The sequence below is a fragment of the Myotis davidii genome, unplaced genomic scaffold, assembly GCF_000327345.1.
Source record: "Myotis davidii unplaced genomic scaffold, ASM32734v1 scaffold216, whole genome shotgun sequence".
Lineage (NCBI taxonomy): Eukaryota > Metazoa > Chordata > Mammalia > Chiroptera > Vespertilionidae > Myotis > Myotis davidii.
In genome coordinates this window covers 1,085,461-1,107,978 of record NW_006287277.1, presented here as the reverse complement: position 1 = coordinate 1,107,978, position 22,518 = coordinate 1,085,461, and the positions used below count along the sequence as shown (strand labels likewise).

The 22,518-nt window shown below is 41.3% G+C and overlaps 2 protein-coding genes across 12 annotated transcripts in view; one reads left to right on the top strand and one right to left on the bottom strand.

Moving 5' to 3' along the window:
• OFD1 (oral-facial-digital syndrome 1) overlaps positions 1 to 143 on the top strand; it is a 36,195-nt gene extending 36,052 nt beyond the window's left edge. For all 8 annotated transcript variants that reach the window (XM_006759074.2, XM_015560880.1, XM_006759072.2 and 5 more), the window contains one exon: positions 5 to 143. In XM_006759074.2, coding sequence (XP_006759137.1) covers positions 5 to 47 — 43 coding nt within the window. In that variant the 3' untranslated portion in view covers positions 48 to 143. The remainder of the gene's footprint in view (positions 1 to 4) is intronic.
• A 5,383-nt stretch (positions 144 to 5,526) lies between these two features.
• GPM6B (glycoprotein M6B) overlaps positions 5,527 to 22,518 on the bottom strand; it is a 36,386-nt gene continuing 19,394 nt past the window's right edge. For 2 of the 4 annotated variants that reach the window (XM_006759068.2, XM_006759070.2), the window contains 6 exons: positions 18,995 to 19,181; positions 17,152 to 17,308; positions 14,671 to 14,842; positions 12,229 to 12,302; positions 10,831 to 10,896; positions 5,527 to 7,551 (listed from right to left, as the gene is read on the bottom strand). In XM_006759068.2, the coding sequence (XP_006759131.1) occupies positions 7,402 to 7,551; positions 10,831 to 10,896; positions 12,229 to 12,302; positions 14,671 to 14,842; positions 17,152 to 17,308; positions 18,995 to 19,181 (806 nt within the window). In that variant the 3' untranslated portion in view covers positions 5,527 to 7,401. Of the gene's footprint in view, positions 7,552 to 8,639; positions 9,293 to 10,830; positions 10,897 to 12,228; positions 12,303 to 14,670; positions 14,843 to 17,151; positions 17,309 to 18,994; positions 19,182 to 22,518 lie in introns of those variants that run through there. The other 2 variants (XM_006759069.2, XM_006759071.2) reach the window with 1 other exon arrangement.

Genomic DNA, 22,518 nt, shown 5'->3' with positions numbered 1-22,518 from the left:
TTAGTTTCACAGGCCTGCCTCATGAAGAACCAGATGACTTTTGGTAAACACATGTGTTGCCCAGCTTCTTTCTCATGTAACACAATAAAAGGCCTATGTTCTCTGTAATAAACAGAATTCTCAATAAAAATTGTGCAATTCAGTGTGGTTTCTTTTTCACCATTTTATTTGGTACTCTAGTGTATAAACCAAAAATAATCTAGTCAAGAGATTTTCTAATTTCTTTTCAGAATTCCTAATTCTTAGACCTTTCATTACTCTAGAATGAGCTGCTAAGGGTTTTTCCCGTTTTTGTGTTAGATTTTATTTCTTTGAAAACTTATTGGTCAAATTCTAATCCTGCATTTTGGAAGTTTCTTCTGTGTTTTCTGCTCTCCAGAGTTGGGCTACTGCCTGTCAAACTGGAGGGCGTCTTCCCCAGCCCTATCTTTCTGATTTGTCCCTCAAAATAAAGACAGGTTTTCCATTCTAGGCTTCCGAAATCGTACAGTACACTGGCTTTGCTTCTGACATCTTTGTCTTGAGAATGAACCCAAACCCTGAGATGGTAAGAAGAGAAGATAACATTTACTGGCATTTAACTGTGTGCCAGGTACACTTTAAACTTATACCTGTATTAACTCACTTAATGCTCATATCAGCCATATGAAGTGTAGGTACCGTGACTGTCCACATTTTACAGATTAGGGAACATGGGGCACAGGTTAGAGACTTGACCAAGGTCTTAATGATGATCCAGTTGTGCAGCCAGGACCCAGGTGTTGAGACCAGCACTGCCTCTAGCCTGGGCTGTGCTGAAGCTGCTCCTGTGAAAGACATCCAGGACCTGGAATGGCTCAGTCACTAGAGATGCTCCTCTCCAGGATAACCTTTAGAAACTGCACTTCACCCAAATCAAGGTAAGTGCCCTCAAACGCAGCACAGTGTAACTTCCACACAGGTAAGAGGAGACCCGTTTGCTGCTGCTCCCATTTCTTCATCTTCGTACTCCTGCAGCTCTCAGTCCAGCAACTTGCTGTGGGAGCATCTTGGGGAAAGTTCTTTAACGACACTGCCATTATGGTCACTAAAAGTGCATCCAGGACTGCTCTGAGGGTGAACAACCATCCCGGTTTGCCTGGACTGGGGCATTGTGGGGAAGCACGGGACTTGGTTGAAAAGCCTGTGAGGAGGATTCTCTGAAAGGTTGGAGGCCTCTAGGGGATTCTTGCCAAAGGCAGCAGACCCTGCCTTGACTTTTCCAAACAAGTCTAAGCCCCTGGGTGTTTTACTGAAATGTTTATATTTAGACTTCAAGACATCCTTGTTTTAAAGACACTATAAATACATGTTTTCTCAAAAATACCCTACTAACAACATCTAAAGATAATTTTAATTCAAACTATTGCAATGAAAGCCTAAGGAGACAGGCAAACAAGGCTGTCTGGTTCCTTTAGCTACACAGTCCCTTAACCCTCTCACAAAAAAACTTGTCAAAAGAATCATCTGTCCCTCAGGATCTGCTGGTCAGTCCTGGCAGGGCATTTCCCGGGACATGAGACTCAGTATTGATGACCACCCAGCTCCTAATACAGGAAGGATTTGTCTGGTCAATTCCAGGAAAATTCTAGAACCGAACATTTTCCTTTACAAATACAAGCTGGGCTGCATTGTTTGTGCCAGTGATACTTGTCTGGCCCTTAAGTTCTATAACAAAGTGGTTGCCTTTCAAACCTTTGTGATTGTGCCTTTGTTCTAGGTGATATCCAGTAGTTGAGGTGGTTTCTGTCAGTGCCCCAGTGGGGATGATCACAGTCAGTACCTAGATGCAGTCTGATTGGAGGCCAGGCTCTGACAGCGACAGGGAAAGTGTGTATAGTAGTTCCCTTTATCCAGTGTTTCCCTTTTGGCAGATTGTTACCCATGGTCTGAAAATATCAAATGGGAAATTCTAGAAATAATTCATGTTTTAAATTGCATGTTGTGAGTAGCGTGATGAAATCTCACACCATCCTACCTGGAATGTGAATCCTCCCTTTGTCCAGTGTCACCTTGCTGTATGTGCCACCTGCCCATCAGTCACTTAGTAGCCATTTCAGTTATAAATCGACTGCTGAGGTAGCACAGTGTATGTGTTTAAGTCACCCTTATTTTACTTAATAATGACCCTGAAGACATTTACATAACTTTTATTAAGGTATAGTGTTGTAATTGTCCTACTTTATTATTATTGTTAATCTATTGTGCCTAATTTATAAATTAAGCTTTATCCTCGGTATGTATGTACAGAAAAAACATAGTATATAGAATGTTTGCTACTATCTGTGGTTTCAGGCATCCACTGAAGTTCTCGGAATGTATCACCTGCACAGAGGGTTGGACTTCTGTAGGACTCCTGGGACAAACTGGGAGATGCGTATTTTTACCTACTCCCTCTGTATTTGGCCGGGGTGTATAGCTGTGGGTGTGTGGTTTTACGCCTGGTTAAGAACTGCTTCTTTGTTTGCTACAGTCCCGTGGGACTTGTGAATGTAATCACTTCTGGCTGTCAGAGGCAGGCAATCCGGGGACCTATCCCTTGGGTGGCAGCTGCTAACACCGGGCAGAGATGTGTATATAAGCTTCTTTCTGGAAGATACTGGTGATCTGGAGCTGGTGGGGGAGGCATCCTTGGCTTCTCTAGTATCTAGGGAGGATGGCACTCGGCCCCTAGATGTGTGCTAAATTAGAAAGAAACCAGACTCTCAGGCAGCAGCTTTTAATATATTCAAATAGACCAGTTTCAGGGAAAGCAGTACTTGGTGAATCTAGAGCTGGTTTAGAACTGTTTGTATGTTACATTCTTGTGGGTTTTATGGCCATAAGCTCAGTTGGCCTTAAGAGTGAGGTGTTTGGGAGCCCATCTCAGGTGGGTCTTAAAAGATGGGGCACTAGATATGGGGTGCAAATCTTTTGCTCTTCAGGAGAACCACGGGGTCAGGGGTCTGTTCCCTCCTGATTGTATGGTGGTGTGCTGGGGATGGGGTGAGACCATGTCTCAGACTTTCCGGCCTGTTTCGATGGGGCTGTTTTCTTGTTCGCTGCATGTATAAGAAGAGCTCGGCTAATTTTTGGATTTTTTTCAGAAAAACTTCCATGTGTAGTGGTACATTCGGTGTACCCATGGGAGAGAGTAGTTCAGAAATGTGCTGTTGTCACCTATCTCAAGGCAGATTCCATTTAAAGAAAAGTAAGTCATTTCTCATGTAGCATTTCAGATGGCACATTACCTAGAATGCCTAAGAATACAGATTTCGAGATGCAGGACTCCCTGCAGCCTCCCCTGCTTCTGCCTTCACAGGACCCCCTGAGTGAGGCTCTCTTTAAATCTTCCCAGGTGGGTACAATAATTATACATATTTAACATCCGTGTGAGAGAGAAACCAATCAATTGCCTCCTGCATGAGTCCCAACCAGGGGATCAAACCTGAGATCTTTTGGTGTATGGGACGATGCTCCAACAGCCACACCAATCAGGGCGCAGTAAGTTTAAATACCAAAACAGTGAGGAAAATTAGTGGAGCAGTTTAGAAAAAGAATGTTCTTTGCCAAACCTGACTTCTATTTGCATTTTTATTTCCTTAAAACTTTGGTAGTTTTACTTATCCTAAATATTTATTTTGAAAAGTTACCTTAAGCAACATCTATAATTTTTTACAAACATCTGGGAACAAATTAGCCTTGCACTAGCTAGAGAAATATGCCATTGTTTAGGAAAATATGTAAATAGCAAAGTGGATTGTCTCTTAAATGTTCTAATATTATGGCTAGCATAGCATTAAAAAGCCCTTAAAGGATTTTTTTCCAAATTTTTATTGTGGAATTTTGGTCCTCATTTTTTAGTAGACAAAGTATTTTTGCTTGCTGATTTTTCTTTTTCATGATTACTATTTTTTTTTTTTTTGTTAATCCGCATCCAAGGATATTTTTTCCATTGCCTTTTTTTTTTTAAAGAAGAGAGTGGAAAGGAGGGACGGAAGGGGAGAGAGAGAAAAAACAAACATTGATGTGAGACACATGGATTGGTTGCCTCTTGAACACACCCTAACCAGGGCTAGGGATTGAACCTGCAACCCAGGTACATAGCCTTGACCGGGAATGGAACCTGTGACCCTCTGGTACGCAGGCCGACACTAACCACCAAGCACAATCTGCCACACACTTGTTGGGTTTTTCAATGAGTGGCCCCTCCCCTAAAATTTTGACTTTCTTTTCACCTCTTAAAAGTTATTTCACAAGGTATAACTAGGTAAATGGAAACAGCTCCATCTGCTAAAGGTTTTCACATTTGTGGCATGATTACTGTTGATAATAAAGAGACTGCATGTGATCTTATCTAGCCATGATTTACACAACATTTATTTAAGTGATTCATGTAACTTAAGAAATATTACACAAATGCTACATTAACAGAAGGTATTAAGTATAGTGTGACAAACAGCAAACTAATTGGGCTCCTGATTTGGTCTCCTACTGATTGTGAATGAAGGGTGGTTATCTGGAGGCGAAAAGCTGATTATTACTAAGAGAAGTTAGAGGGAGAAAATTCAAATGTGTATTCATGCTGACAGAAGTCATTTTAAACAGATTAAATGAAATCTTAAGGAACAGTTTTAGCTCTGCTGCTTTAGAAAATACTGTTAGCTCTAGCCCTGGCTGGTGATTCTCTGTGGTTAGAATGTTGCCCTTGGACTGACGGTTCAAGGGTTCCATTCATGGTCAAGGGCACATACCTGGGTTGCATGCTCAATCCCTGGCCCTGGTCAGTGCATGTGTAGGAGGTAACCAATCCATATGTATCTGTTTCACATCAATGTTTATCCTTCTTTTTCCCTTCCTTCTACTCTCTCTAAAAATCAAAGGAAAAAATGTCCTCGGGTGAAGATTAACAAAAAAAGAAAACACTGTTAGCTCTAGATCTTTTTAAATATTCCCCAATAAATCTTTCAGTAGATTTCTATACCTCGGGTTTGTAAAATAGCCAATGACATATGGACCCTTATGCAGATTGTTCCTTATACTTTCCCGTAACTTAAGTTTTGTGTTCATCCCATAAGGTATATTGCTTTCATTAAGTCAGAAAATGTCTATATTTTTCACAAAGAACTGTAAAGTGTTAATGGTACTTTATGTAAAATACACCCTAGTCCAGGGGTGGGCAAACTTTTTGACTCGAGGGCCACAATGGGTTCTTAAACTGGACCGGAGGGCCGGAACAAAAGCATGGATGGAGTGTTTGTGTGAACTAATACAAATTCAAAGTAAACATCATTACATAAAAGGGTACGGCCTTTTTTTTTTTTTTAAGTTTTTTTCATTTCAACGTAGTTTGCCCACGGCTGCCCTAGTGGGTGAGATCATTTTCTTAAAAGAGATTTGTCAGAAATGAAACATAGCACTCTCTTAAAAACTGGATTTCATATGAATGTGAAATCTTGATCATGCATACTATTTAAAAATGACACCATACTGAAGACAGAGAAAGAGAACATTTATGTATGTCAAAAGGCAAATGAATGAAGCTATAATTTTATTTCATTTCTCTTAGTACATCCACAACTATTTCCACCTAAATAGATCTTTAAAATAAGCATACACAAGTATTGACTATTATCTACAAATATTTATTATAACACTGGAATAGAACTACAGGAAGCCCTTGGCACTGATAGAAAATATTGATTCACTGTTAGGTTACAAAAATTTATACATAGCAAAATTTAATGCTCTTTACATAAAAAATATTAGACTACTTGAACAAAACTTTCGAACATTCTTGGTAGTAGCCACCAGAATTAGAAAAGTCAAATTAGGCTTTAGACACTGCTTCTAAAACACTGGACTCTAATGGCACCTGCACTGCCGGAGGAAACATCGAAGTCTGCCATGCAACAGAAAGCACATCACCAAGCTAGTCCGGAACAACCGTTCTACACGGGGAGAGCTTCTCCCACTAAAAAAATAGTCAAGGTCCAAATAGGCATGTTTAGGCATTAACAACCACAACTGAAAGAATCCAAATAAAATATACTTGTTCAATTTTAATAGCATGTTGATAAAGTTATGCTTCCTTTCATTGCAATACAGTTCTGCACATGTATATGTTTTAAAATCCAGGAAAACAGCCAAACCACAAGTTAATTCTTAACATGAATATACATAGTTAACCCTATATTATGCAGCCCCCTTTAAAAAGCACGGATGCACCCAACAGTTATATGTATCATTTCATAAAGAACAACACAAAGTTTACCATCACTAATACCCAATACCTATAGTCACTTAATGTTCTGGTACACAATGATTTAGAAGGCAAGTTTCTGAAAATGGCTTAAACTCAAGCAGTTGTTGTTTTGCTGAACATGGAACTTTGATTATTCCAGGAAACTAAGATTTAGATAAGAAAAAGTGAAATAAATACCCTAATTTAAATTCAAGTCTATAAAAGTAGGAGGTCTGTGGTCTATTTGCAATTAGGTTTTAGATAGTTGGTATGAAACTGTAAACTCACTTTTCAGACCACATAAAAATGGTTTAGAATGGTGGTCATTTTAATAAGGTAACACTTCTTAATTTAAAAAAATGTGGAAAAAAATTCTATGAAGTATTTTGGATCTCCCGTTGTGATGCAAGTTCTTAGAAATTTACAGCAAATACTCATTAAGGCTCAGCTGACATTTATTTCCCAAGAAGAATGATGACAAGTGGGTCATTTTATTACAATGAAGTCTTTTAGAAAATTGATTCCAGAAAGCTTGTCAAGGAGTCAGAATTCAGCTTCTTTAATGGTAGTTATAGCAGAATTATAGTAGCACATTTTAGCATTATTGAAAAAAGATTTCTGATTGGATCATAAGGTGTCCTAATCAATTGTAAGAATTACATTATCTTTGATGAAGCCACTGTTTAATAAATGTTGGCTGTCAGAAACGGAACTTCACACCAATTCTATTTTATTCCCTATTAGGTACATCTGTTTAGGGACAGATGGCACACATGAATTTATGGTCCCTTTCCTTGGTGCTGGCACATCACGGGTCCCTATCAAGGAGTATGCCGTATTCTCAATTCCTATCCTGGTAGGATTGCTCTAGCAATAAATGTGAACATGCCACAAATTTCAAAAAGATGAACAATCATTTTGTCAAAAAGTGTTGCCTTTTAAAATGGCTAACATGAAACCTCCTGTATCTGTTCTAAAGGAAAAGGTTTACCTACTGGAGGGTTTTCCTAGAAATACATCCCAGCAGCTTGAGATAGACAGTGAAGTGTTTGTAGTTCTACGTGAGTTTGTTTGGTGGGAAACACATCTGTACTGCAGAGCAGCTGCCTGATGATTTGTCACAGCTGTCAATGTGTCGGCGGAAGCACTCTGGCAAACGTTTATGTATAAGAATTGAGTTGTTCTTTGGACCGGGACTGGATATCTTGCAGTTCCTGTTCTTCCTTTGCTTTGATATCCTGGTAAGCCTGCATTTTGCTGGCATCCTTTAAGTAAGCCCAGTTAGAAGACAGTATCATGAGGAAGTGGATCTGGAAAAGAAGGGTGAGCATGATGGCTAGTGAGCATGTCAGAGGCAAAGCAAGCTGCTAGGTAGATTAGACGGACTTTACTGTAAGAAAGGGAGAGGGTTATTTCATATTAATACTCATTCTGCAACCAGAGGCATCAGATACTGAGAGCATGTTCTAGTAGAGTCAATATTAAAAGGCAGAAGAAAAGTTAGTATCCAGACATAATGCACTTGAAAAAAATGGTCAAAGTTAATTAAGAAAAAGCAAAAATAAAACACATAGAGGGTGCTTTTTACCATTTTGAGAATAATTTTAAAAACTGATACAGAAGTTCAGAAATGTGGTTATTTTTAAATAAGTGCGGTGCAAAGATCTTTGCTATCGGACAAAAATCAATTACCCAAAAGGCCTAAAAGTCTGAACAACGTTTATTTTTAGTAAGTAATAAAGAGCTACATATTTAACATGGAAAAATTAAGTGAATGTCAAAACCAAACTTAAGAACTATAAGCAAAGCATGCAGTCTCCATTAACAATTTTTTAGTAGTAAAACTACATTTTCCATTTTGTAACTGCCATTATTTCATTTCAAAAATGTAAAAATCCATATTGGCATTCTTTACAGTTGATGTGGTCAACACTTTTTCCCATTTACTTTCCTCATCTTTCCTGCAAAAATCTACATCTCAAGTTCCTTATATATCCTTCTCAACATACTTGAGACCTTCAGATCCAGGAACAATTCCTCTTCCCATTAAAATCTTTCGAGTGCCTGGTTGGTGTGGCTCAGTGGTTGAGCATTGACCCATGAATCAGGAGGTCATGGTTTGGTTCCCAGTCAAGGGCACATGCCTGGGTTGTGGGCTTGATCCCCAATAAAGGGGGTGTGCAGGAGGCAACCAATCTGATTCTCTCTCATCATTGATGTTTTCTATTCCTTTGTCCCTTCCTCTCTCTAAAATAAAAAAATTAAAAACTTATGTGCAGTTTGAGAAGTGGCTTTAAGGAATCAGTTACTACCTACCAACAACTTAGGGTTATCAATTTTGTGGGCTCTGAAAGAAGGATTGTGTTATGTTAAAAAAAACTCACATAAATCCTTTTTTCAGAGAAAACAAATGGGTGGCATTTATTTTACTTCAAATTTTCACCTTGAGGGGCATTTATTTGGTAGTGAACCATGCAATCATAAAAAAATTTTAATGAAATTTAAAATATATTTAAAGTATTTTTCAGAAGGAGTCTGACAAAACAAAATCCAGACTAAGACAGTTTTCTTCCATTTCATCTTCAGCACGGTGTTCATTTTTGCCATTGAACTTGGTTATCAAGCCAGTAAAAATAACGGAAAATGCAGGTGTTTCAGAGTTTTAATACTTCACTTAGAGATGTTGTTTAAAGTTTAAGTTGAAGAAAATTAATTTTTAATGGGTGCTGAGCAATGTCAGTAAATAACTGAATCCTTTTCAAAATGTGGAAATAGCCAGATCTCATAATTTTGTAATTCACGTATGGTAAGTCATCTTATTAACCTTCCACGCAGAATGAGTTGACTAAAGCTATTTACAAATTACTGGTACGAAACTGCAGAAGCCTAGACTCTGCTTTAGTCTGGGTGTCAGTGATGTTCATGCTACATCGTACAGCTCTCTAACGCTCCTTATGGGCCTCATGCAACTTAGAATTTAGTGCAGCAATCTTCCCGACTCTTAAACTTCAAAACCGCATAGTTATATGTAGTAGCCATCATGTAGATCAGCTGGTGGAAGAGAACAAAACAGGACAGTAAGATATAGGCAGTGAGGGCCAGTGCCACACTTCTAAACTTGGGTGGGGTGGGGTGCCAACTCAGCCTACGGTGTTTCTTTTTCCCATTTGTAACCACCACAGGCGATTCTCACATCTAGCGCACACAAACCTTTTCTCATTTCACATACACCACATCAGTCTTCAGCTCGGCCCATGGTATGTTTATTAAAAAGACTAGGACATGTTTAAAGAATGACAAGATACAGTTCTGGGTCAGTAGCATCCGATGAAGCTAAATGCTCTATTTCCCATCATCTTTCCAAAACTGTCTACTCAGGAGCAATTGGTCCTCTCCTGCCTGTTAAGCCCAGAGAGCTGACAGCAGCCCAGAAAATGGGTCACACTGTGAGTGAACAGGTGCTTGCTTTTCATGGGCTGTCATGGGAAGGGATGACTCCAGGGATGGAAAACCTGGGGATGACTCAATTCTGAGCTGATGAGATGTCCCCCTTTTCCTTCACCAATCTTAGATTTCTTGAAATCATAAACCAAGCCCTCCCAAAATACATATCAGTGCACATACATACATACACACACCTGTTTGTGTTTATACAGTTGATCCTCATTATTCACAGATTCTATATTTTCGAGTTTGCCTACATACTAAAATGTCTTTGTGGCCCCCACATCAGCACTCACAGCACTTCCATGGTATTCGTGGACATGTGCAGAGTGGTGAAAAAGTCTCGTCTCCTAGTGGAGGTCAACCGAGGTGACACTGCCTTTTTGTTCCAGCTCTGTCTGAGCACAAGTGTCCTTTTTGTCAATCTGCTGAGTGCCATGTTTTTTGCATTCTTGTGGTTTCACTCTAAATGTTCCCTGTTCCAGGTGCTGTGTAGTGGTTTTAAGTGCAAGAAGGTTGTGAGGTGCCTTCTGAAGAGGATACATGTACTGACTGAGCTTCATTTGGGTATGAGGCATAGTGCTGTTGGCCAGGAGTTCAGTGTTAGTAAATCATGTCTTTGAATAGAATCACACAAAGCAGGCTTCTGTATTCCATTGGTTTGACAAAACTGTTGTGACCAGAGGCTCGCAGAAACCTAATCCTGTGTTCCCCCAAGGAGCAATGGCTCTGTGTTGGTTAATTCGGTGTTGAGAAAACTTTATTAAGCATAACTTCTGTGCACAAGATCAATGGTACAAGTGTGTATGTATATATGCACATTTCCTCACATGACCATTTATCCATGATTGAAGTCATGAAAGTAAGGGCTGAATAAGCCACATTGCAATGTTCCCGTCCTAGTTAACAGGTGTTCCAGGTATTGGTCCCCTTTCTTCTTTCCACAGAATCCAATTTACATTACCTACAATCAGTGCCAGGACAGCCAACTAGTACACCCTGCGATCTAGACATGCGATAGGTTTACACAGGTGAAGTTTAACCCACCTTGAGTCCTAGAAGTGTTTCCTGGAAGGGAAACCTGTTATTATAGAGACTGCTGGGAGGGGGAGCTAGAACAGGCCAATCCTCAGGCCCTTACTCACCAGGGCAATGACGGTGGCACCAGCTCCAGCACAGGCCACAATGAACAGGTGATAGGACATGTAGAACTAGGAAAGAAGAGGGCACCAACATGAGCATTTCGTGTGTAATGAAATGGCCTACTCCCGTTCCAACATGCTGCATCATCTTTAAGTGTTTACGCAAGGCTGAGTATAAGTGTGTGTTCCAGTCCAGCTCAGTTGGAATCACCTGGCGGGTGTTTAAACTTTTTGATGCCCTAGAGCAGTGGTCGGCAAACTCCTTAGTCCACAGAGCCAAATATCAACAGGACAATGATTGAAATTTCTTTTGAGAGCCAAATTCTTTAAACTTAAACTATATAGGTGGGTACATTGTTATGAACTTAATTAGGGTACTCCTAAGGCTTAGGAAGAGCCACACTAAAGGGCCCAAAGAGCCGCATGTGGCTCGTGAGCTGCAGTTTGCCGACCAAGGCCCCTAGAGTCTCACCCCATAACAAATTGTTCCCTGCCCTCTCCTGTAGCTTTCCGCCTCCTGTAGGACGTGTTGTCACTCTGTTAGGGGTAGGACCACGACATTAATAACAAAGAAACAGAATTTCCGGAGGATGAGGCCCAGAAATCAGGATTTTAAAAAGATTCCCAGGTGATTCTAATGTGCAGCCAAGTTTGAGAACCACTGATCTGGAGGCTGGGGCTCAGCCATCAGTATATTACAATGCTGCTCAATGACTGCAATGTGCAGCCAAGGTTGGGATTCCCTGCCTTGAGCCATTCCACATTATGGATATACACACTGACCAGCCAGGTCAGCAGGGGCTCATTATTTCAGTAACTGATTGCTTTCTAAAAGCACATTAGGGTTTTCTTATACATTCAAGCTTCTACTGGTGCATTTAAGAGTTTTATAAACCAATGCCTGAAGAATATTCTAGGGCCAGAGGTTTTAAAGCAAAGAATGTTAAGATTTAGTGCCAATTAAGGGTGCCCTAGAAATAACAGCAATATAAGTGACTGACTGTAACTTGATTTATAAAATTTTGACTTACATACAAATACAGGGGACACTTTCCCCTGAAAATTAATTTACACTTGTCCTGTGACAGATGTTCTAATTTGAAAAACTGTCTGAAGGTGAAAGAGAAGAGTCTCTTTATACTTTCAAAAATCAAGATTGGGGTCACTTACAAATTGTTGCAGAAAGAGAAAGCTGATTGCTACAATCCTCACTGAATGAAAGGACCATCTTTTAGGTCAAAAGTGGTTGAGTACTGATTACATACAGTTCACTCTTTAAAAGCCTGCAAAAAAGTCTTTCCTTGACAGCATTTAAGCCATCCCTCCTGCTTTTGCTCCCCAGGAGAATGGACTCTGTTTTGTTGTGATCATCTGTGAGCCTCTGACGGGAGAGTGGTTTACCTCGTTGGTGTTGCAGATGTTCTCTAGGGCAGAGCCGCATATTTTTCCTGGGAAAGCATTCCAAGGAATGATACCTGTGAAGTGAGTCCCAATAGAGAGTTAGGTGTTAGGGCAAACTACAATGCTTCATGCTCTCCCGTCCTCACCACTTTGGAAGCCAATTACAGTGCAGTTGTAGGTCATATTCGTCATCAACAATGAACACACTTGCCCTCTGCAAAACAGCCTTTCGGAATAATTAAGTCCCATTTGGACTATAGGGCACGAGTAAAGCCAACTAGTCTGTAAGAGACTTAACCTGATACTATTTTTTCTACAAATCATGCTTTGTTTAGTGGAGCTGATATCTGTAAAAAATGATTTTTTCCCTCCTGTGTATCTATGAATCATAGCTGAGCAGCTCCAGGAGGACCCCCTGCCCCATAAAGCATTTCATCAGGCTGAGGTCAAGTTCATTTCCTCATGATTCCTTGGTATGTGGCCTTGTTAGTCTCTTTGTTAGTGGTTTGCCATGAGATAAGTTGTGAAATTGAGAGAATCTGTGCTCAGAAAGTTTCATGGCAGTTTGACAGAGTAATTTGTTTTTGTTAAATAATTTGGACTTGTATTTTGTATGTCTTTGCTTTTATATTCATAATTTAAAAAAAAATTATTTCAGAGAGAGGAAGGGAGAGGGAGAGAGAGATAGAAACATCAATGATGGGAGAGAATCATTGATCGGCTGCCTCTTGCACGCCCCCTAGTGGGGATTGAGCCTGCAACCTTGGGCATGTGCCCTGACCTGGAATGGAACAGCGACTTCCTCGTTTCATAGGTTGATTCTCAAGCACTGAGCCATACCGGCTGGGCCATTCTTTATTGTGTTTTACAAATGTTTTGGAAATACTTTGGGATTGAAAACACTGACCTTCATTACAGAGTGTGGCCAGCACGGTTTGTGGTCTTTCTCACTGTAACCTGGACTCCTCCCTGCAGCAATATTGTGCATTGGGGGCTGCTGCTCTTTTTGCCATTAATGAGCAGGTGCATGCTTACATATTGAACTCAGTTCAATTTACACTTCCCCAGGAGGTAAGGAAGGAGGATTTTAAAACATTCCTGATTTCCTCCATCCTTGCTGTGGGCCAAGAATAAGTCTTCATGCTTCAGAAGAATGGGAAATGTCGAGTCTCTAAATTGTCAGTGGAACCGGCGATTTAAAATACAGATTAAAAAAGATGATTACCGGCCGAAACCGGTTTGGCTCAGTGGATAGAGCGTCGGCTTGTGGACTGAAAGGTCCCAGGTTCGATTCCGGTCAAGGGCATGTACCTGGGCTGCAGGCACAATGTGCAGGAGGCAGCTGATCGATGTTTCTCTCTCATCGATGTTTCTGACTATCTCTCTCCCTTCCTCTCTGTAAAAAAAATCAATAAAATATATTAAAAGAAAAAAAAGATGATTACCAATACATTTAGACATTGATTTACAAATACTTTAAAAATCAACTTTAGGCTCTGTTTTCAATCCATCAAAAAGAAGTGTGGTTGAGCCTTGGTCTTTATGAGAAGAGATTATTAGGCTGATGGGCAGTTTAAGACAAATTTCCTATTATATCATAAGGTAAGAGGCTGAGGATAAGTCACACGGGAAAAACAAGCAACAAAAATGAAATGCTAGTCATCTCTCTCTCTCTCAAAACTCTGAAAGAACAGTTACTTCCTCTTCGGTTCTAATGAAAAGCTGTTTTCCCCTAGTTGTTTCTGCCAAGAACAGGATTTCTGCCATCCTGGCTAGAAACACTAATTAAACTCCATACATAGGGGATGTTGCCTTCTCTCACTCAGCAGGGAAATCAAGTCTCAAATTAATTGACAGGCACAGCAATGGCCCCTTCTGTGGCTTGTCAGAATGAACCAACCGTAGCTGCCTATTGGGATGATCCCATTCATTTGAAAACATGTTTGAACCTGTTTCCAACTGCCGGCTGAAACATATTCCAACAATATGTTCTCATGTCTTTAAAATACATTTGGATTTTATGTTGTGTTTTTCAGTATAGATGAAGTTGAAGCAATTGGTCATTTTAAAAAGACCTGCTTTGAAGAGTCGGACATACAAATTAATTGGATTATACAGGGCATGCAATGTTTTGGATGGAAAGTAAGATGATACAAAACTGGAATATTGAAAATACGTAAACTTTTTATAGTGGACATCATCTTTTTTATTCAATTGCATTATGAATTAGCTTCTCATTATTAAAAAATGTTTGCTACTTTCTTGAAAATATAACAAAATTTTAAATGGCACCCTTTATAAACTAAGACCCTAATGATCTTTCCATTCTAATGGAAAAGGTATGAAAGAGATCATGATGATTAAAAAGAGGCCCATGTAATAATTACGGTGCAGACTTACACATGAGAGCATAAACATTAACGGGGGATTAAAAGGAAGTACCGTATTGTCGGATATCCACACAGATCTGCTCCACACTGGCTGTCCCATTGGTCTGGGGTGACTTGATGACTTCACAAGTTGACCATATGTTGTAGAACATAAACACGGGCACCGCAGAGAAACCAAACACACCGAGCCAGGCCACTCCGAGCACATAGGTGAGGAAGACAAACTAAGCCGAAAAGGACAAAGAATCGTCACTGGACCTGCCAAGGCGCACCGCCTGGGAGGAATGATTCTGCATTTCTGACATGCCAAACCTGTGGGATGCATTCAATTCAGAGCACCGTCCGGCCACAGTAGTGACAAGGGAAAGGAGAACCAAGGCTGACCGCTGGGGCAGGGTGGTCACACTCTCCAGAGAGAGAGAGTATGGAAAATGTTTACTACCGAAGCCCAGTTAGTTAAAAGTCCTTTTAACAAGGACCAAAGATTTTTAAGAGATGAGATCCCTTGTCCAAGATCACAGAGCTAATTAGTGACAGGACCTTCCATGTGGCATTCTTGTACTCACCATGGGACAGTGTCTGGGTGGTTTCACACGCCACTTGAATTATAACCATATTAATTTCCCCCAAATTGTTCTTTTACATAATAGATGGATAGAATAATAGTCATACAAGACATCCCTTCTCAAAAGCAACCTCACTAGTTTCATGATCCTGTGAAATTACTAAAAGCATTAGATCTTGAACCTGTATTAAAAGTTTAAAATAGCCTTGCACACAAGTTTAATGCACAGTGAATCTGATCAAATTCTCATTTCCCCTGAGTTGTTTTCATCTTTAAGATTCACAGCGACTCTTGCAAGCAAAGCCCTGGCTTAGGACAAAATCACCGTGTTCACCCCCACGTTGCAACACAGAATATAATCACATTGCTTTAAGTTTCTTCTTAACCTGCCTTGACTAGCAGTTTTCAGAGAACTTTGAAAGGCTCTTTCAAACACATTGGGGTATTTATATTTTCAAAATGTGCACCCACGGAGTGTGTGGGTGAAGGTTCGGAATCCTAGTTTGGCTTTTTAGTTTTTCAGGCTGCTGCTGAAGAGGTGAAGGTTCCATCTAGCCTTCCACACTGCGGGAAATACCTGGGTCGTGCCAGGTTGGCCTGGGGTCAGCTCAAGACAGGTCACCTCCTGTCGGTCATCCCAGGAAACTGCAGGAACAAGGCATTTTATCTCAAGGGCATTTACACTTTGGGAAGCATTTGCATTTCTAAAAGTATTCAAAGCAGCAGAGTTCAGCAGTTTCACAGGCTCCCTCCCCAGTGCTTACGGGTGGGCCACTCCAGACTTGGCTTTCTTTTCTTGCCCTTCAGAAGAAAACTTGCTTTCTAATACACCACAAAGACTTGAAAAGGGGCTGGTGATTCTTTGCTTGGTGAGCCTCCCTTTCCCACAGCGGTCAGGGCTCTCAGGATAGCCGGTGCCCAGTGGAGAGGGCCTGTGGGGACATTTCTGTTCTGGTGGCCTCTAGCATTCAGAGTTCTGTCCTTAATGACACACCGTGAGGTGAGTCTCAGGCAGAGCCTGAACTGATCGCATTCTGGCCCTGGGCAAACAAGCTTTGCTGACCTCTGATCTAGAGGAGAACAGAGCTTAGAAAGAGCTCATCAAAAGATTCGGTTATAGGGCTGGTGTGGCTCAGTGGTTGAGCATTGGCCTATGAACCAGAGTGTCAGGGTTCTATTCCTGGTCAGGGCACCTGCCCCGGTAGTAGGCTCTATCCCTAGTGGGAGGTGTGCAGGAGGCAGCTGATAAGTGATTCTTTCATCATTGATGTTTCTATCTCTCCCTCTCTGAAATAAGTAATTTTTTTTTTTTTTTCTCTCTCATCGATGTTTCTAACTATATCTCTCTCCCTTTCTCTCTGTAAAAAATCAATAAAATATATTTTAAAAAAATAAAAAATAAATTAAAAAAAGACTTGGTAATAAAGAGCTGCATCCCAGAGGGAAACTCTAAGGGGGTTGAGTGGCTAGTACGTGTAAGGCTTCAGGATCACAATCCACATTCAAGATATGAAGAGAACATTGAGACGATGTCCAAGTCTTCTCCTTTTATTGTGGGAACTTTATATTTGAAAAAATCTTTAATACCCTCATTACCTATACCTTGATAAGGGAAATGTTTGATGTAATACTACCTCCCCCCATATACTTTAATTTATTATCAATAATATATTGAAGGTACTTTCAAATTCCAAACTCTAAATTAAGAACACTACAGGCATACCTCGGTTTTATTGAACTTCAGAGATGTGTGTTTTACAAGGTGAAAGCAAAGACCCTCAAGCAGCAGAAAGATTATGACTCGTTTCATTGTGGTGGTCTGGAACCAAGCCTACTGCATCTCCGAGGTGTGCCTGTATGTGTGTCATGGACTCTCCCTGCATTCTCAGCTCGTAGCTTTACTCAGCTACACAGTACAGAGAGGTGTGGCTCTGGCTGTGCATCAGACAATCTGAGATTCATACTCACCATTCCACTGATGCATCGGCCACAGGCAGTGGTTTTAAACTCCCCGTGAAGTTCTTTTACTGCACTTGTGGTGTAAAAGCCTTCTGCCAACAGTATGATCCCATACAAGAAGAAAAAGGACGCAATTCCATAGATGACATACTGCATCATTTGGATTCTACAGAAAGGAAGAGGAAAGCCTGAGCATTTAAATCCACTGCCTGGTAAACAGACAGCATTTTCAACCTCTGGAGGGAGGACATGAGAATGGTGTCCTGTGGCATCTCCTGCCACTCTCATGGCTGCAGTGGGCTTGTGGGCATTCTGGACAGGCATCCCTGCCTACCCCACTGCATCCTGGGCCTTTTTTCCAAGGTGGGCCCACTGTTGAGGTGCACAGCCTTCCCAGACAAGAGAGACTTTTACTTCGGTCAGGGGCAAAGGCCCAGGTGTAATCTTGTAATACTTACCCAAGTCCTGTGCCATGGGGGTTAGAATCCTCATTTTGCAAATAAGTAAAGGCATTGAGCATGTTCTTTCTGCCATATCAAATGCCTCCCAACCAGGTCTACTGGCTAATGTTATTCTGATAAGGCCCCTAAGTAAGCACTCAGGGCTTCCTTAAGAAATAACTTGGGCAGATTTTTTTTTTTTGCATTGAGATTCTCACTACATAAGTGATAATGGTCAAGAGGTTAAGGTACAAAAAGTTAATTTACAACTAATTTTGTCCTGTGAAAGCTGACAGGGACCCAGATGACTGTTCCTCAACCTTTGGCTGCCCTTTGGAACTACCGGGGGAGCTTTAGGAAATACTGGTCCCTGGGTACTATCTTTAGAGCTTATGACTTAATTGGTCTGGAACAAAGCATGGGCATGGGGAGTTTTTAAGGATTCATGGAAATCTGAGAGCCACTCATTAAGTTCACTAGCTAATTAAAGCAGCACACCTTTCCCAGGGTCGGTTGTGGTAAATATTCTTGGTCTTCTTTGCACACAGTTGTATTCATTAAGTCCCTTGTCCTGTTTGATCCTCCTTATAACTTCACCTACCCCTGCTCATTACTTTGGATATCATTTGTGAATAGATAAAACAGAGTTACATCCCCTAAGGACTCTCCCAACATGACTTCGTTATTGATCCATAAAAATTCATCCGTGCCTTTTTCAGTCTGGTGGGGAAGTTTTTTATAATCACAAGGCACCTAAGTACAGTGAGACTTTGGAGGTCAAGGAAGGAAAAAGAAAATACTGGAGGCAATAGGGAAAGTATATGAAGTATCTGAATGCACTGCTTCGGGGCTTGTACCGTTAGGAGAATCTGCATGGCAGTTGTTGAAACTCCACTGAGAATGGTTCCAGAATGGGGAGGCAGAGATTTGGGGCTCAACTCCCCCAAACTTTCCCTTTTCTGCATTGGAAGGTGTTTTGGGATTTGTTCTTCTGCTTGAAGAATTAATGTCAAAAGTCCTGCTCCTGTAGAATTAGAGGACAGTCCTCAATAGGGTTCCTATTAATCCAGGGATGGTCGTTTCTTGTGAGACCACTGGAGGGCGCCTCTTACTTGGGAACCATGATAACTGGCGGTGATCCGCAGCATCACCCTGCCACCGGCCCCCATGTCCAAGGCTACAGTGTGTGGATATCCTATGTGTGAAGCTTGCCATTCCCAAGTGAGATCCCAAACACCCACTGCCTTCTTGGCCCTTTTTTTCCTTCTCTCATGGACCTTCTTCTATCTGCATACAGCGAGCTTTCATGTAAAGCATCAGCTTTCTGCCAGGAGAGCACACTGTCGTCTTTCTGAAAACATCATGGGGTTGTTGCGTTTTAAACACGGTTTTAAAGGGAAGCAGGTACTTACACATCACTCAGCACGGCATGGTCCCTGATGTTGGTGGAGAAGTGTTGCTCAAGAATCGCCACAGTGCCTGCAAGAGCCACATGTCCACAGCCACAGAACAAAGCCACCCCGGAGAAGCAGAGGATGGTGGCCACCAGAGAGGCGTAGGGGACTCCTCCCAGGCACTTGATGCAGCATTCGAAGCAACCTAGACCCAAAGGAGAGAAATGCATCTGTTATGGGCAAGATGCTCTGGTCTTCATGAACACCACACATTAGCAAAGAAGGTTCTACTTTTCCATCTTCCTTCTCAGACCCTATAGTTAACAGTGCAACATCCCAAGGGCCAGTGGGGCAGTTGTCACGATCTCCTATTCTGTGGATGAAGACTCTAGGGCTCCAGGAGGGAATGTAGCCTAATTTGCTAGATAATTATGTAGTAAGTCATAATTCTAGAGCTTCTCCACTGACCCGGGTTGGTGGGGGGACCTGCTTAAGTGACAATGTGGACAAATCACTCCCCTAACAGTAAAAAGAGAGGATAGCAGGGAAGCTGCAGTTCTACGAAGAAAAGCCACCATCAAGTTCCCCGCAACCTCAACCTTCTGGGGTTCCAAGTACCTCTATTTCTGTAGCAGCCAATGGCTTTGCCTGAGCCCTCACGTCCTGGGAACCAGAAGAATCAAATACAGTAATTATACTGTTGCTGCATTCAGAAAAATATGAACGTGATCATTTTGGAAAGGTGATAGGTATTTTGGTCCCTAGAAGTACAGAGTCACCAAGGCACACTTGAGTGGATCCCCTCAGGTTTCATTCATGTCAATATCAGAAATTACCTTAACTTTGTACTAAAAATGTCCCCCAGCCCAGCAGCACAAGCAGTTTATTCATAGTCCTCCTCCTCCCCGGCTTCCATCTGTCCCCTTCCTCGACACACATGTTCAGAATAAGAACCCAGAACTGGTGGATGACATTTAAGTACTTGAAGAAGGAAAAGGAACAGAAGAAAAAAAAAAGACAAAATGAGCATCCATGAAGTGAAATGAAGGAGAGAGAGTCACAGTTCACTCTTCATCTTGAGAAGAATAAGACTTCTATTCATTTTTAAAATAAACTTTTACTTGAGATGGCCATGGAGACCTCCCCAAGGGGCAAAGCCAGTTGTCATTTTCAGTTCGGAGACATTTATGTTTTGGTAGAGCAGTGCTGGCCTCAGGATAATGTCACTACCTCCCTGACCTCCTGTCCCTGTTTATATTATCCAGACCCTTAAGTAAATGGCTTGTCAGGGAAATCGAACTCTGAATGCATTATGGGGTCTAATAGCAGTCAAGAGCAGTTCATTACTCCCAGGCAGCACATGAAGCCAGCTACATTTCTTTTCCCCAAATGGTCTTTACGGTAGACAGGAAGTGGATACCCAGCTTAAAACACTGGAGACAGGCTTTTCCATTTTGATGAGCATCCCATTTTAAACTAGCATTTGCTTAACCCCACATTACCAGATTTCTCCAGCCTCGATGTGTTCTAGTACATAAAGCAATAGACCTGTGTGTGTTGTCTCATTCACAATCTCCCCACTCCTAGTCTCTATGATATAAGTAACAAGATGCATGCCTGCTTCCCTGGCTAACAATGTCATATCTGGTCCATATTGCATAGAGATGTGTGGCCTGGAGGCTCTGCTGTCCAACATGGTAGCCACTAGCTCATGTGGCTATTTAAAATAAAATAATAAATTCAGTTCCACGAGCCACATTTCACATGCTAGTCGCCACATGTGCTAGCAGCTGCCCTATTGGACAGAGCAGACTGAGAACATTCTATCGTTGCAGAAACACTGCTTTAGAAGATAGAGTTTCACCTGTCACATATTTGTTTTTCTATAACATGACCTGGGTTTTAACTGAGTTTTACTTTGGGTTTCATTAATTCAACATGTTTTTGAAGACCTACTGGGTACTAAGAACTGTGCTTTGCTCTGGGGAAACAACTATGAAATCAGATGGTTGTTTTGTTTGTTTGTTTTTTTTGCCTTCAAGGAGATCAGTCTTATAATGCTGAAAGCAGACATATGTTATTATAGTACAGCATAAGATACAGACTGCTGGAGAGCCAGGGGATGGTGGGTGGGAAAGGGGAGAGAGAAGGACAGGAAGGAATAAATTCATACTGGGGAGGGATTAGAAAAGGCTTTCCACAGAAAGACCTCATATGCAGAACACAGTTGACATGGTGACATTGACATATACTAGTGATCTGATAAAAGGCTAATTCGTTCCTGAATATTTTTGTTTTATATATGTATACTATATATTTAAATAAACCATATCCTTTCTGATCATTTGGAGTTAGGTTAGGTGTTATGGCACAGCACACTTGCTCTTTAACAATATAACTCATCCTTCACAATCCAGCTGCTTCAAAGGTCTTTCATCCAAAGTGTTATAGCATTCTGCTTCTTTCAAAGGAAATATCACAGCTGCTCCCTGACTCAGAAAGACAAGCGGGGTTAGAAGAATGCTGCTGTTCAGTCCCAACTTCAACACTACATCAAGGTTAAAGTTTCCCTCCAATTTATATCTCTCAAGGACTCCATATACCCCATGCTGTGGGTCTGATTTTATAACAGCGGGGGAAATCAGGGACTCAAGGATTTGGAGGATCACGTAAATGAATCAGTCTCTCTGCAGATGGTTTTATTTGCAGCTATAGGAGCTCTGGCTCCTATAGAACAGAAGTCACCATATTGGTTATCATTCCACATTCACAGATAAAAACTCTTACGGACCTTGCCGGCCAATGTGAGTCGAGGCTTGTGGAATGCAACATGGGAAAAATGTATAGGAAACCATACAGCTGGATGCATAGCAGGTTCATCTAAAGGCACAGCTCAGCCCTCACTCAAGAGAAACTCTTCCCATAACCTTGCTGTTATCACTTTGGGTATTGAGGTGTCTCAAAGGTCTTGTTTAATTGAAGCTGTCAGTTAAGTGGAGTAACAGATATGGGTGCAGATGACAGCATTAAAAAGGAGGGAGCAGCTGTCTATTCACTTGTTCCATTTCATTCAATTAGTGACCATTCAATGCTCACCAAGTGTCTTCAATGTCCCAAGCATTTTGCTGGGCACTGGGGACTCAATGGTAAACTAAGATAGGTGTGGTCTACACTCTAATGGAGCTTATAGTCTATGGGGAAATGGACATTAACCATATGGTTCTAAGCTCAGAAGTCCTAGGAGAGCAAACTATGGGGACTCACTTAGGTTTCAGAGGGATGGCCATGGATGGCTTCTGGAGTTTAAATATGAAGGATTAATTTCAGTTACTTAGGCAAAGGGAGAGCAGAATGTGTTAGGGAGGATGTTTCAGGAACAGAAGGAACAAAAACTCTATGGTAGAAAAGAACAGGGCACTTTCCTGGGCATGAAAGAAGCCAGAGCACAGAGTACACAGCGGGTGGGGCAAAGAAGATAGGAGGGATCTATTTCTGATAGACCACTTGGGGTCTTAGGCACCTTAAGGACTCTGGACTTATCC